This window comes from Scylla paramamosain, chromosome 5, assembly GCF_035594125.1.
Source record: "Scylla paramamosain isolate STU-SP2022 chromosome 5, ASM3559412v1, whole genome shotgun sequence".
Classification (NCBI taxonomy): Eukaryota; Metazoa; Arthropoda; class Malacostraca; order Decapoda; family Portunidae; genus Scylla; species Scylla paramamosain.
Genome location: NC_087155.1, coordinates 31,339,540 through 31,355,315, shown reverse-complemented (window position 1 = coordinate 31,355,315; position 15,776 = coordinate 31,339,540). Strand labels below are relative to the sequence as shown.

The window sequence follows — 15,776 nt, the reverse complement described above, 5'->3', positions numbered from 1 at the left end:
CTCTTTGTACCTTTTGTTTCCTTGTCTCTTACTCTTTTTTTTTTTCTGCGTCCTCTTTCCTTTCTCGTTGTCCTCATGAGATGTGATACGCTCTCATTTCTTTCTGCAGTATATATCTTACTCCTCCTCCTCCTCCTCCTTATATTCATTCCCTTCTTATTGATATGCTCTTCTGTTTCCTCCTCCTCCTCCTCCTCCTCCTCCTCCATGTCTTCCTCCTCTTCATCTCTTCCACCATTTTTCGTCTCTGACTTATTCCTTTCATCATTCGTATCTCTCATCCTCCCTTCCTTTCATCCTTTTCATCGCCTCTCCTTGTCATGTTTCCCTCCTCCTCCTCCTCCTCCTCCTCCTCCTCCTATTTCCTGCCACTTGCAAACCCCGTACTGCTCGAGAACTGTCTGCCTGGCGTACGATAATAACGGGAAGGGAGGGTTTGTTTACATTACAGAGTGTCATACCGACTTCCCTCATTGACGTACACCACCCCCTCCCTCACCTTCCCTCACTGTCCCTCCCCCTCCACCCCCTCATTACCTCATACCTCACCTCACCAGTCATCTCCGGGTGACGCACCATGGAGGAAAGAAGGGAGGGAGGCGCGGGGAGGTGAAGGAGAGAAGGAGAGAAAGGAGGGTGAAGAGTAATAGAGAGAGAGAGAGAGAGAGAGAGAGAGAGAGAGAGAGAGAGAGAGAGAGGTGTTACGTCAGATATTATTGTTGGAACTTCACTGTTTATGCTTTTTTTTTTTCTTCTTTTTTTCTTCTTTTTTTTTTTCGTCCGTGTTTTTGTCTGTGTCTGTCTCTATGTGTGTATGTGTGTGTGTCTCCTGTCTCGTCCCGGCGCTCTCTCTCTCTCTCTCTCTCTCTCTCTCTCTCTCTCTCTCTCTCTCTCTCTCTCTCTCTCTCTCTCTCTCTCTCTCTCTTACAAGGTCAGAGGCGGTCGCGGTGCTTAGCTTAAAAATAGTGTTCACAATCGCCCTCTCTCGTGCTGCCTTCAAGGAGGTCTCTCGTATTATTGGGGCGGCAAATGGTTTAACTGGTAGTAACTTGTAACTTGTATTGCTGTCTGGAGATCGTGTGTTCTTTTGTGCCTGCCTGCTCTCTCTCTCTCTCTCTCTCTCTCTCTCTCTCTCTCTCTCTCTCTCTCTCTCTCTCTCTCTCTCTCTCTCTCTCTCGGTTTTTCCTCTTTCTCCATAAACAGAGAGAGAGAGAGAGAGAGAGAGACAAAGAGAGAGAGAGAGGTGGAATGCAAGCGGTGAGTCAACACGTCGCATTGTTTTATAGAACGAAGCAAATTAACAAACGGAAATAAATACATTCTCTCTCTCTCTCTCTCTCTCTCTCTCTCTCTCTCTCTCTCTCTCTCTCTCTCTCTCTCTCTCTCTCTCTCTCTCTCTCTCTAACTCCCTTAGTTTCCATTTTTCTCGCTGCGCCTCGCCCACAGCCTCGCCACAGCACATGAAGCACGGGCCCCGCTGCACTAGGCAAGGAGTTCGGGCGAAAGAAAACGGCCCTACAGGGAGCGGCTGAGGAAATAGGAAATAACTTGTCTCCGCGAACCGTGTGTGTTTTTTTTTTTAATTGCCCTCCCTCCTGCAGCCGAGGATATTTTAAAGAGGATGAAAGTTTGAGGATGTGTGTGTGTGTGTGTGTGTGTGTGTGTGTGTGTGTGTGTGTGTGTGTGTGTGTGTGTGTGCAGAAGTTATGAAACTCATGTTCATGTCATTAGTTTCTGGTACGTTTTCGTGTGTTTTTGTCTTTATTTTTGGTGTCTTTTTCTTTATTTTTATAAGTTTTTTGGGGGGCTGATCTTTTTTGTTTCCTGTGTGTGCGTGCGTGCGTGCGTGCGTGCGTGCGCGGAAATCTATAAAAAACTACGCTCTTTATGTTAGTTTCTTTTTATATATATTTTTCTCTGCATTTTTCTGTATCAAGTTGCTCTTTCACTTTCTTCTTTCATTATTTTTTTTTCTATATCCAGTTATCATTCTTTCACAATATTACCCCGGCGTCACAAAGTTTTAATTGGGTTTCAGGTTTATTATTATTATTATTTTTTTTTTTTTCTATAAGCCAATAGTCAATAGAAGGGACGAGTTTGCGCCGCGAGTATAGGAGACGCTCGGCAAGAACCATGAAATTAGTTCTTCCGTGTGTAGTCGCGATGCCAAGTGATGTCCACCAGACGAGAGAAAAAAAGACAAAAAGTAAATAAATAAATAAAATGGTAATAATCTGAGACGGCTACGACATCACTTAGCATCACGACTGCACAGCTATATATACAGTTTTCTCGTGAGTCTTAAGTTCAGTTCCACAGTTCATTGATAAAGCGCCACCTTACGGGATGTCAGAAATGTGGCATAAGGCGTTCATTTCCATACATTTGCCTTACGAGCTACACTTTCTGAGTTCCTTTCCCTTGATGGTGCTCTTTTTCCTCGCCTCTTTCTGTCTCTCTTCTCCTTCTGTCAGTGTATTAAGAGGCAGCAAAGTTAATATTATGGTCGTTTTTGTAAATACTGAAAGCACTTCTTTTATATTAACATACAAAAGAGAACGATGAAATAATTTTGTCTTCCTTTGTAAATATTCTAAGTAGTTTTACCTTTCATATGGGTACAGAGATATTCAAGACTCAATAGTACAAAAATAAGAGTCTGAAAAGTTATTGGTGATTATAGGAAAAATCGTCTAGCCGTGAAAATGCTTAGAAACTTATGAGTAGCCGATGGTTTGAGGAAAAATCTAACAAACCAGGGTCCAATATATTTGAACACTTGCAGATAACTTTCCTCAGTCTGTCTATCACTCGGCGATGCAAACATTTCCAGATTAACTCGTAAATTTCCCCAGACTATCTATCACTCGTCGTTGCAAACATTCCCAGATTAACTTGAGAAAGACAAAAAACCCATCCATTTCACTCGAAGCAATCAAGGTGAGCCCAAGAGGTGCAGGAGCTGAGGGGGGGAGTGGGGGGCAAGGCCGCTGATTGGCCCTTCAGCCCGCACAGGATCATCGCCATTCGTCAGCATGTCCTCCGGGAGCGCTGCGATTGGTTGGTTCATCTCGAGCCGTGCTAATGTGATGAGTTTTACCGCGCATGATGATAATAATAATAATAATAATAATAATAATAATAATAATAATAATAATAATAATAATAATAATAAGTTGAAGATCAAGAGAGAAAGCCAAAGTTCTTAAAGAAAATCTCAGGTGACAGACAAGAGAAAGGGATATTAAAATGGAATTAAGTGTTTAGACGTGTCTGAGAAAATGTGTGTGTGTGTGTGTGTGTGTGTGTGTGTGTGTGTGTGTGTGTGTGTGTGTGTGTGTGTGTGTGTGTGTGTCATTCTAAACTTTCCTTTGCGTGTTAAAGTGAGCACGAGAACACTTAGAACCACACACACACACACACACACACACACACACACACACACACACACACACACACGGCCATATGCCACGCAGTAATTACGATCATTAGGGTCGAGGTCCCGTATGGAGGATGGTCCCGCGTGTCGAGCAGCTGCCGTGGCGCATCTCTGCTCCCGGAGAATTTTATGGGCCTGTGCTTCGTGGGGATGTTGGGGAGAGGCAGAGGCAGGGGTAGGGGCCAGAGAGGGAGACATTCCGCCCTTCGTGATCACTACCATATACTTTTTATTCGGTCTCGAGGGGAAATTATTGGTGAGTCACCGTTCACTCACCTCAGCCTACAGTCACGGGGATCAAATAGAGGGCGGGGCACAGGTGAGGGCGGGGCGGAGACAAGGATGGTATTGGGTAAATCTGAGTGGATAGCTAACCGTTAGGAGTTGAGAGGTCACGCCACTCAGCTCTCCAGGCCTCGTATTGAGTGAAGTGTAAGTTTTGCATAATCTCGACGGATAAAAGTAGTCTTAACCAAAATAGAAAGGTTTATTTACAGTGAAGTATACATTATAATGCGCTTCCACAAAGCGCTGGTATAAAAATACACTAAAATAAACATACAAGTCGCTTTCCACACTAAACATATAACTCTCCTCCATTCACGAGATATTATTTACGATAAGAGGTGACGCACATAACTTTGCATGGAGGAAGTGACGGACGCTTCCCTTTAACTCGTACCTCAGTGAGATGGAAGTCACGATAACCCGTCACGGGAGACACACTTGCCTCTCTCACTACCTGGAAACACTCCTCGGCTGGCTGGCCCTCCTGCTGGTGAGCCCCCTTCACCCCGCACTCGACCCTCCTCCAACAAAACAAACCTTGCACATTAAGATCAAAACGACCTTCTTTTCCCCGCGGGAGATGAGTCCCTGGCTGCCTCGCCTCGCCGCGCGTCATCCACGAGTTAAGCATCATTAATATTAACCAAACCATTAAATCAGAAACAACTGCCTCTCTTGGCGTCATCACCAGACCACCACAGTTACTCCGTAGCCGCAGCCCCTCACGAGACGAGGCGAGACGAGACGAGACGAACCTCCTCCTCCTCCTCCTCCTCCTCCTCCTCCTCCTCCTCCTCCTCCTCCTCCTCCTCCTCCTCCTCCTCCTCCTCCTCCTCTTCATCTTCACCTTCGCCTGCTCCTCCCTCCCTCATCCCCTTCCTCCCACCTTGAAAACACAGAAATGGAAATGAAAGCCAGACAGATCAAACCGGAAGATGAATAGACAGACGAACATTGAGGAGAACCAGTGAACTGACAGGTAATAGACAGGTACACAGACAGCACTGTACTCGTCAAACACAAAGACAGGCGGGAAATAGACAGGTTGACAGACAAGAGGATAGACGGATCGAGAGGAAAACAACGCGGCAAGCCCTCACAAAGACAGGATAACAGACAAAGGAGTAAACTATTAGACAGGGAGACAGGTGTGAAGCAGACAGAAGACAGGTGAAGCGACAGCCGGTGAAGATATGAGAAAGAGGAACCTGGCAGTCACATTATTAGAGAGAGAGAGAGAGAGAGAGAGAGAGAGAGAGAGAGAGAGAGAGAGAGAGAGAGAGAGAGAGACGCGATAATGGCCCGGGGAAGGGATGGCGGATGTTTTCTCGTCTTGAGCGGGAGTGAGAGTGGTACGAGAGGGAGAGGGAATGGGAGAGTTGGTCTTTAAAGAGGGGGAATGCTGAGGCTCGTGAGAGGGGAGAGGAGGGGACTGGGATGTTGGTCTGAGGGATGGAAGGGGAAGATAATAGCAGGGACTTACCAGGGAAGGGAAAGGACATTCATACCACGCAGAGTTCATCCCACTATTGACAACACAACAGTCATTCCGCCTAGTAAGAGTGAACGAGTGCGTATAGACATAGCACGCATTCTTCACTCAATAAGAACATGCCACTGAGAGACCACACCACAGGCAGCCTGCAGCATACACGGCAGCCGCAGCATACCACACGCGGCCGCAACGAACCGCAGCCTGCATTCTTCACACACACACACACACACACAAACACACACACACACACACACACACACGGCAAAACACAGCTGGTATTATCGCAGCCCCGCAGCCTCGACGGGTCTTTCCGGGGCAAGGAGAAACACATTATCGTGCCGTCGGGAAGAGTGGTGGCGCGTTGGGGAGGCGAGGGATTTATGGCGAGGTGTTCCGGTGCTCCGTGGGGCTGAAATACCGGGAAGTGGCTTCCTCCCCCCCACTGCCCGCCGCACCTTGAGGCCGCAGCTGGATCCATAACCGTGCAACCCTGACAGGTCGTTAGCCAAGGGACTCTGAACGAAAGCACATTACACCGCTGTGAGGGAGAGAGGGAGCGAAAGGCGCCCGGCATGTCCCTCTACTAGAAGACACTGGTATCGACTGCCACCACCACTACCACCACTACTACTATCACTGCACCACCACTACCACTGCCGCTTCCGCTGCCGCCACAGTCCCGTCCCACCCCCAACCCCTGTCCCGTCACACCCTTCGAGAAATTTGCTAAGGGGCGCCGGTGCCTGGCGGGCGCCCTAACCAGTCCAGGATGCTTTCTTCCTGCTGGTTTACCACGCCCTTCACGGGATGCTTCAGCACCTCCGTCAAAGGTAGGCCCGTGTGTGTGTGTGTGTGTGTGTGTGTGTGTGTGTGTGTGTGTGTGTGTGTGTGTGTGAGAGAGAGAGAGAGAGAGAGAGAGAGAGAGAGAGAGAGAGAGAGAGAGAGAGAGAGAGAGAGAGAGAGATTTATCCCGTAACCACCATCTGTCCAGTGGCATTGGTGGGCCATGTCTCTGATCCCCTCGTGTCCTACACAACCCTGTAGAATTTTAACGCCACAGTGCAGGATTCAATATTTATGACTACAGTACCAGAACACACACACACACACAAACACACACACACACACACACACACACACACACACACACACACACACACACACACACACACACACACACAAACTGATGGCGGTGTATCAAGCCTCCCTTGCATGGCACGTAGGCGGCGAGGCCGCAGCTGCGGGCGAGTGTGTCCTGCTGCCACTCTAATTTCACAAGACAGGGGAGGGAAAACGTTTCGGATAAAATACACCAACACACACACACACACATACACATACACACATTGAGGTAGTGGAAGATGGGCGGGTGATGTGAGTGGAGGGGAGGCGGGGTAAGTACGGGATGAGGGGAGCGTTAGGGTGGGAATCTCTGAGGGGGAAACAGCAGTAAATGGGGCGAGATGCGGTGCAGTGGACAGTGGTGGAAAAAGAGGAGGCGAGTGGGCGTCATAGGTGGTTTAGTTGGTTTGGAAGTACGTATTTCAGTGGTAGTTTGTGTGGTGGACTGGGCAGGAGATTGGGACGTGCTGTGGAGACTGGCAGAGGGAGGGGGATGCAGGAGGAGGTGGTGGGAGGGGTGTTGGATGGAGAACGCTGAGGGAGAGGGACGAAGTGGCACATGTGTTCAGTGTGGGCTGTGTGGCACTGAGCTACCACTGGCACTGGCACTGGTGAGGCCCCCTAGGACCTTACCTGGAGCCCATTAGTTAATTAACGTGTGTATGTGTGTGTGTGTGTGTGTGTGTGTGTGTGTGTGTGTGTGTGTGTGTGTGTGTGTGTGTGTGTGTGTGTGTGTGTGTGTGTGTGTGTGTGGCCAACCACCGACCTGTCTTTCCTACTCCTTTGTCTCCTCTTTTATTCTCTTTTCCCTCGTGTAACTTCATTTTTGTTTTTAGTTTTCTTCTTTCACCGACTTTTACATTTTGTTTATTGTGTTTGCTTTGCCTTGTTTTCTTTCCTTTCATTCTCCCCACGCCGCCGATCCCGATTTTGTATTCTTTCTCTTACTCCTCCCTTCCCTTGTTTCCCTCGGTTGATTTTTGGTTTTCACTTTTTTCCAATTAATTTTGCTCTTCCCTTTTCCATTTCGTGCGTAGTTTAATTTTGTTAGTCCCTCGCCACCCCTTCCTCTTTTCCTCTCCTCCTCCCTTTCTTTCTTCGCCTTTCCTCCACAATCTCACGCCTCTTCTATCTTCCCGTCCATCTCCTCAATCTCACCCTTTCGTCTCTTCATCTCCTTCCCTTCCTTTTCCTGCCACTCCTCCTCGTCCTCCCGCGCCTCCTTCTCCTCGTTCTCTGCCTCAAGTACATAACGAATCAAACCAACGAGTCAGCCAGGGACAGCCAGGGACAAATGACCAGCTAGTCAGCACTCAGCCGCCGCCAGCCGCCGCCAGCGTGTCCCGCCAGCCGCCACCGCCATCACCCGCCTCTCCCAGTCTGTTGCCGGGGTGGTCGTGTAGCAGCTCTGCTTTAAGGTAGTACTAGGGCGGCGGGGCTGGCGGGCTGTGGATCCTCATGTAGTAGGGCGGGTCATGGTGGGGAGTAGGGGCGTGAAGGAGAAGGGACAGGAAGAGGTGGAAGAGGGAGGCGCAGAGGTGGCGAGACAGGCTGGGGAGTGGCGAGCGAAAACTGACAGGGATGGAAGGAGGAAGGGAAGATGGTGGAGGGAAAATGAGTGGGAGGAAGCAGGAAAGATAGCGAGAGAGGAGAGGCTGTCTGGGGGGTGAGATGAAAGGAGGAGAGGTAGAGATAGGGAAAGGGTGAGTCAGACGAAGAGGGAGGGAGGGAGGTTGCAAAGGGAGTGGCAGGAGGTGGGAGAAGCAAGAAAGGCTATTGGTGGGGCAGGCGACAGGGTGACGGTGTAGGCAGCAGCGGAGGAAGGGAAGGATGGAGGAGGGGCGGGAAGGAGTGACAGTAGGGAAAGAAACAGCATCTTGGGAGTCTCTGAGGAGAGAAGGAAGAAAGGAAAGTTTATGAAATGTTGCTAGAAGGAGAAATGTTGGGGAGAGAAGGAAAGCTAGTGGTTAGAAAGTTAGGAGAGAGAGAGAGAGAGAGAGAGAGAGAGAGAGAGAGAGAGAGAGAGAGAGAGAGAGAGAGACCCAAATACGTAGTACATTTTTTCACTGGTAACAGTTTAATTTCGTCAGGGTAAGAAGTAAATTACAAGTAAATTACTCCCACAGAAAAATAGTGTGGGCTCAGAAAGAACATGAAACTCGTAAAGGGGGAAGAAAAAATGTTGCCACATCCGAAAACAACAGGTTGCCAGTGTTCGTAGAGGCATACACACGTAGTAGTATTCGTGGCCATAATAGTACTAGGGATGGCTGCCATACTACTACTACTACTACTACTACTACTACTACTACTACTACTACTATAACTACTATTGCAATTACTACTAAATGGTGTTGCTGCTGCTGCTATTACTACTATTATGTGTATTTACTGCTACTGCTGCTTTTCTTTTACTGCCACTAGTACTGTTATTACGACTACTGCTATCACTACTACCATCACCACCACCACCCTCACCACTTCTACCAGTACATCATTACCACCATCACTACTACTCAACCAATATTAACATCTATCATCTATAATAACGAATTGAAGCAGACAGTAAGTGAAGCTTCGATACCCTTCAGGAGACAACACTAATTGTAGGTGTACGTACGTCGTGTCTTGAGCAATGCGCCAACACGCCCAGGTGGAGAGACAGGTGGGCGCGCTGAGGTGAAGGGCGCGATGTGAAGCGAAGGGCAGGTGGTGTGCTGGAAGGCTCAGGCGGAGGGCGTGAGGCGAGGCTTCAGTGGTTCATCAAGTTGGGAAGCTCCGAAGCCTTACGTTAAATGGTCCTATTGAAGTGGCGGAACGAACGAAGCAGCTGTGTGTGTGTGTGTGTGTGTGTGTGTGTGTGTGTGTGTGACGACAGGGAAACAAAAATAGAAAATGCAGTAGTGGTGGTAAAAAAGAAAAAAAAAGTTATAGTTGTAGTAGTAGTAGTTTAAGCAACATATTACGGTAGCTGTTACGATAATAATAATAGTAGTTCGAGCGACAGCAGTATGATAGCGATAACGATGATAATGATCCAATAAATCCATTTTCCCTGCGACACACACACACACACACACACGCACACACACACACACACACACATATTAAATGATAAGCTATGTTAATGTTAATGAGCCCAGTAAACAAGTGCAAATGACTGCGAGCACTCAGGCCTCTCCCGTGTGTGCATCATTCACGCTGCCGATTGGTCGCTGAGGGTCGGGCCGCGCAGCAAGGGAGAATAACTGCATAATGTGAGCAAGGAAAGGATAGAACAGAAATACAGAGCAGGTGGTGATGATGGTGCAGTGATGTTATATGAACTAACGCCACACTGCAAAAGAGGAAAACACGAACCAATAGCATCAGACCTGTTGGCCCTTACGAGGTTGTTCTGTAATTAAGCTGCACGTGTTATAAGTAAAAAATGTCTGGCAGTAACCATGGAGACTCGAAGGAAGGAAAACAAAGGAAGAAAACTACAAAGTGTATGACGTGTTTATTGGCCCTGCGAGGCTGTTTCCGACATGCTACACTGTGTTAATCCAAATGTAGAAGACTGCAGCCCTGTTAATTACAACTCATGGCGTCTTAAACATTAATGATATTCCTCACATGTTAGGCAGAAAAATAATAAACTGTAAACATAAGGAAAAAAAAGTGTAAAGCTTGGTGATGAAGTAGAGATCAGAGTGACGGATGCCATTACTTTGAGTCCTCTTAACGTGAAGGCGAGTGAAGTTTCGCCAGGCAGAGTGTGAAGCCTCGTTAGCGTGGGATGAAGCCCAGTTGATCCCTCAAAGGCAGCGTGGGTCCTTTTGATCTCTGCCTCATTACCTGGCTAAATTGCCGTATTTAGCGAGTAGTTTCTTAGAGTGGCGGCCGCTGCTCTCCCAGACAGGTGCTGCTTCCTGCCAGGTACACAGCCACTAGCGCTGCAGAAAGGTATTTTTACTTTTTGGTGCTAAATATTTGCCGACGCTATCTCAAGACCGTTTTATGAGCTACGTGTTGGTCATGCGTGCTGGAATGGCTGACGGGCAGCGATTTTATGCACAATTTCACGACACTAAATATTCTGCTTTTCCTTTGAACTGCAGACGTTTTATAGTCATGAGAGTGTGTTCACTTATTTCTGTTTCCCGACACTGCCCTAAGACTGTGCTTGTGGTGGAGCTTGATGGAACAGTTAGCGAACAATGGCTATGCACAACTTCATCGCACTGAATAATATAGTAAATTTTGCTCTTTTCCTTTGAACTTCGGCGTCTTTTAATCACTTCAATGATAGTGTTGCTATTCATTTTGTGTTTAAACTTCACTTGTGTGTCTCGGATGATGGAGCGAGTATTGGAGGCGACCAATCATCGGCGAGACAAGACACAAGAGGTTTCGCTCCTCGTTCGTTTCGGATTCAATCGATCCCTTAGATTTATCGGCGCCTCCGCCAGTCCTTTCGACAGTGTGTCGTAAGGACGGACACGTATTGATACTGTCCGTGACCGTGACCTTGAGTCGGCAGCCGTGACTCAGATGGGCTGTCTTGCACCTGACGAGGCACCACCTGCAGCACCCAGACAGGTAAGGATGGGTCTCGCAGGGGTTATTAATTTCGCCGCACCGCCAAGTGTCTGTTAAGCGTCTGCTTGTTTGTCGAGGCCTTGCCGGCTACCTCTGTCCCAGCCTGCAGGTCCTCCATTGTACCTGTCAGGTGATCTAAATGAACGGGAATCCGGGCATGGAAATGCTTGTATTGTCAGGTGGCATATTGGTGAGGGCGGTGTTTGTGCCCCGTGTAGCCGCCATGGGGGAGCTGTCTTAGGTGTTTGGGTGTGTCCGCTTCACCTGGCGAGGGAGAGACGGCTTGTCTGGTGTGTGTACAAGTCCGGCGCTGCCCCTCACTCATTCCTGTGACGTCAGTGTGTGTGTGTGTGTGTGTGTGTGTGTGTGTGTCGCAGGCTTAAAAGGGAGGGGGCACTTGATAAGGCTCACGCTACGCTGCAGCAGAACACACGGCAGGCTGGGGTGGAGTGTACTGGTGGTGGGGGTGGTGGTGGTGGTGGTGATTATACAGAATTGATGTGATCGTGATAGCAGTGCCGCTGTGGTGGTGGTGAAGAATAAAGGTGGTTATGGTGGTGGTAGAGGAGGTGTTGCAGTGGTAGGAACAGTAGTAGTCGTTGTTTAAGTGGTGGTGGGGAAGGTGGAAGTTAGAATATAGGGATGGTGGAGATTGTTCTTGTTTGGTGTTGTGGCATTTATGTGGTGGTGGGCAGCGGCAGTGGTGGTGGTGGTGGTGGTGGAGGTGGTGCAGCAGAGGAGTCGCGCATAGGTCACTCATTGATTTGTGGTGGTGGAGTGGGCGGGGATCGTGGTGGGGAAGGACGTGGGAGACGGCGGTGGCGGTGGTGGTGGTGGTGAGGAAAGAAGAAAGCACTGGAAACGGAGGGAAAATAATAGTCAGTGTGAAAGTAGTAACAGCGGAAATAGACGTAGTAGAAGCAATAAAAGTAGCAGTAAAAAGGTAATACGTGTGTATATAGAAAGAGATTAACATCACACGTTACCTGGCCGCACCTGTCTCCTTATTCTACCTTCCTCATTCCTCCACCCCAATCTCCACCCACACCTGCCTTACAGTGGGAGTGTTAGGGAAAAGGGGGGCAGTAATGTCGTCTAGTTAATCTAATATTTACCTCGTTATTGTGAGGGGAAGTGTGTTTTTAGTGTGTGTGTGTTGTGTATTTCTTAGTCATACACAAATACATGATATATATATACGCCTATCTACGTACGTACTGTACACATGGTAATACACAGGAAGTGTTGATACGTCCAGTAATACGAACACATGGTACGTACCTGAAAGTATGTATTGATTACATTTTGTCTGTGTACTTGATAGGAAGCCGTACATGAAGGGAGGTTTGTGCGTGCGTGTATGCGTGCCGCTGTCTATACCAAAGTTGGTCAGTCTCTCTCTCTCTCTCTCTCTCTCTCTCTCTCTGGAATGATACTTCATAATTTATACATGAAACTGGCTTCATCGATTCATTCCCACGATGAATGAAGCGCCAACACACTGAATGAAGCACAGTTCCTTCCCCCGCTTGTCCCGCACCACCCCTCCCCTTTCTCCTCGCTCCTTCCCCCTCCCCTTCCCCTTCCCTCCTCTTCTCATTCCCCTTCCCATTCCCCTCAACACTACTAGGAGTAACAAATTTTCGGAAGGTCCTTCTTTCGTGACCTCCAGAGAGAGAGAGAGAGGAGAGAGAGAGAGAGAGAGAGAGTTACGTGACAGCTGGTTGTGAGCATTTACAGTACACCTGATTTCTTTTCTTTCATTATCAGTGTGTTCGCTTTTTACTTTTCTCTTGTCTTGTTTTCTACCGTTTTCATTCATTCATTCTTCTTCCACCCCCCCCTTCTGCTGTTCCTTCCTCTTCCTCTTCCTCCTTTTTTTTTTTTTATTTCGTGGCTCTCACTTTCTTCACGCGAGTCTCTTCACTCCATCCTTTCCCTTTCATTTGCACTCCTGCCTCCTACTCTCACTTCCTCCTCCTTTCCCCCCTAATTCCTCCTCCTCCCCCTCCTTCCAGTACCTCCGCAGCCAGCCACTTCCTGTGCAATCTGATTCTGTGCGAAAATTCACTTCGCACGAACCTGACTACCGTACTCTCGCGGTTTACCAATTCTAAGCTTGGTGACACCGGTACGTGCTGAGGAGCGTGCTGAGGGGACGCAGCGCCTACGTACTTGGGGGTTACTGAAAACGAGAATATTCTCAACTCCAAAATTATGTTGTGGGGAGGATGCGTCTTATCACAATTTGAGGGAATGAATGAGAGAGAGAGAGAGAGAGAGAGAGAGAGAGAGAGAGAGAGAGAGAGAGAGAGAGAGAGAGAGAGAGAGAGAGAGAGAGAGAGAGAGAGAGAGTTCGCTGCACCCAAGACATTCATTTGTGTGTGTGTGATGTTGGTAGTTGCTATCTGTCTCTTGAGTGGAGCTGGTGATCATAGTAGTAGTAGTAGTAGTAGTAGTAACAGTAACAGCAGCAGGAGTTACTAGTGATGATGGTGGTATTGTGAAGGTATCCGGGCGAGGAGGAGGAGGAGGAGGAGACACAGCAGGAGGAAGTAAAATGAAGGTGGGCGGGAGTGTAGGTGTGGGCGTAGTCTGTGGGTTATGGGTGCTGTGTTCCCAAGATGAGTTGTGGCTGGGAGGGTGTGGCTGAGTTGCAGCGAGACTGGTCGTGTGGATAGGAAGGAGACCTGAGGGTGTGGATATACCGTGTAGTTTTGTTCCTCACGAGTAAGTGTTCCGGGTGGCAAGGTGGCGGGCTTGAGAGGCAGGGAGGGAAGAGAGAAAGGAAGGAACTTGTCAGAGAGCTTGAGACTCTTCCTGGGAATCTAATTTAATCGATGTGCTGTACGTGGCCATGTGCGCAAGAGGCTTTTTTGAGGTAGTGAGATGTGAGACTTGGGCGTGGCAGGGAGGCGTGTGTAGACGCTGCAATGCTTGGGCTATGTGTGGATGGGGGTGATGCGTGGTGCTGTGTAGGCGTGGCAGGGACGTCTGTGAGTGTGTGTGGGCGGGGCTGTGTGGGTGGCGCTGGGGCAAGGAAGGGGCGTGGTGGTGGTGGTGGTGGTGGTGGTGGTGGTCGGGGACTTTGTGAATGTAAGGCGCTGCATTCACTACCTTCACGTCAGGCATGTCCGGGCCCTGCTGCTTGATCCGTCTGTTTGTGTGTAGCTGGCTGGCGCTCTCTCTCTCTCTCTCTCTCTCTCTCTCTCTCTCTCTCTCTCTCTCTCTCTCTCTCTCTCTCTCTCTCTCTCTCTCTCTCTCTCTCTCTCTCTCTCTCTCTCTCTCTCTCTCTCTCTCTCTCTCTCTCTCTCTCTCTCTCTCTCTCTCTCTCTCTCTCTCTCTCTCTCTCTCTCTCTCTCTCTCTCTCTCTCTGTTATTCTGTTCAGCTTTCTCATTAAGTTTCTTTCCTATCTTGATTTTTCATCTCTTCCTCCTGCTCCTCCTTCTCCTCCTCCTCTTGCTGCTCTTGGTTCTAGCCACGGTCTTTTCTTGCAATCTGTACGTTCTCTCTACTTTAACGTTGCTTGCTGTGCTTTGTGCTTACCTGCCTCGCTCCTACATCAGGCTCCCCTCACTGATGCCTCATTTCTGCCAGTCTCACCGCCACTGCGCCTGCCTCCTCCTCCTCCTCCATGCCACAGCTCAGAATAATTCACTCTTTCCTATTTTTATCTTTTTCCTCCTTTACTGTTTGATCTTTTCTGTGTTTTTTTTCGTGCTTATTTTTCTTCTTTCTTTGTTTCTTCATCCTTCTCCTCCTCGTCCTCCTCCTCCTCCTCCTCCTCCTCCTCCTCATCCTTGCCACAGCTGCGAATTATTTACTCTTTCGTATTTTTTATTTTCGTTTATCATTCTTTGGAGTTTCTTCGTGTTTATTTTCCTCCTCCTCCTCCTCCTCCTCCTCCTCCTCCTCCTCCTCCTCCTCCTCCTCTTATTTCTTCATCTCGTTCGTATTTGTCTCGTTGCTCTCGTTTCAGTTCCCTGTTTACTCTCTCTCTCTCTCTCTCTCTCTCTCTCTCTCTCTCTCTCTCTCTCTCTCTCTCTCTCTCTCTCTCTCTCTCTCTCTCTCTCTCTCTCTCTCTCTCTCTCTCTCTCTCTCTCTCGTGCGAAGCGAGTTGTTTGCATTCAGGGTGGGTCACTTCGTTTCCTCTTCCTCCTTTCGCTCCACTTTCTCTCTCTCTCTTTCTCTCTCTCTCTCTCTCTCTCTCTCTCTCTCTCTCTCTCTCTCTCTCTCTCTCTCTCTCTCTCTCTCTCTCTCTCTCTCTCTCTCTCTCTCTCTCTCTCTCTCTCTCTCTCTCTCTCTCTCTCGTGCCATTAGCTGGAGGTGTGATGTTCAGGGATTCTCCTGAGGGCACCTGCAGGAGTCTTCTGTATCCTCTTGTATCCCCGGGCGAGACTTTTAACGCTGAAATGAAGGCAAATTGGAGGCGGCGCAGCGGAGGGTCACGGGCAAGGCAGAAAGCGTCCCCACCTGCCCGGTACAGAGGAGCTTTTAAAGAAAACCGGGTGTGGCTAAGGTTTTATTTATTTATTTTTTTCCGGGCTCTGTTTTATGGCTACGTGTTTATTGCCTGGATTTGTGTGGGTTTTGGTATCGTGTGTGTGAGGTAAATGAGGGTGATTATGGGCGAAATGAGCGTGTTCGCCCTTGTGCCTCGTGTGTGTGGCTCTATTTGCGTTTTTGTGTTCGGGAGAGGGAAGTGTTTGTGGGTGGGTTCGGGTGTGGGGTGGGTGTGTGTGTTAAAACAAGTTATATGCACATAACTGGTTTGTTTTACTATTCGTGTGTGTGTGTGTGTGTGTGTGTGTGTGTGTGTGTGTGTGTGTGTATGTGTTGGGTGG

At 48.6% G+C, this 15,776-nt stretch overlaps 1 protein-coding gene across 18 annotated transcripts in view; it reads left to right on the top strand.

Moving 5' to 3' along the window:
• Positions 1 to 15,776, top strand: part of LOC135100831 (proteoglycan 4-like) — a 149,732-nt gene that overhangs the window by 38,076 nt on the left and 95,880 nt on the right. For 3 of the 18 annotated variants that reach the window (XM_064004262.1, XM_064004253.1, XM_064004258.1), the window contains exon 1: positions 5,538 to 6,055. The exons of 2 other annotated variants lie outside the window; for them this stretch is intronic. In XM_064004262.1, the coding sequence (XP_063860332.1) occupies positions 5,995 to 6,055 (61 nt within the window). In that variant the 5' untranslated portion in view covers positions 5,538 to 5,994. Of the gene's footprint in view, positions 1 to 5,537; positions 6,056 to 10,370; positions 10,932 to 15,776 lie in introns of those variants that run through there. 13 more of the 18 variants (XM_064004260.1, XM_064004257.1, XM_064004256.1 and 10 more) reach the window with 10 other exon arrangements.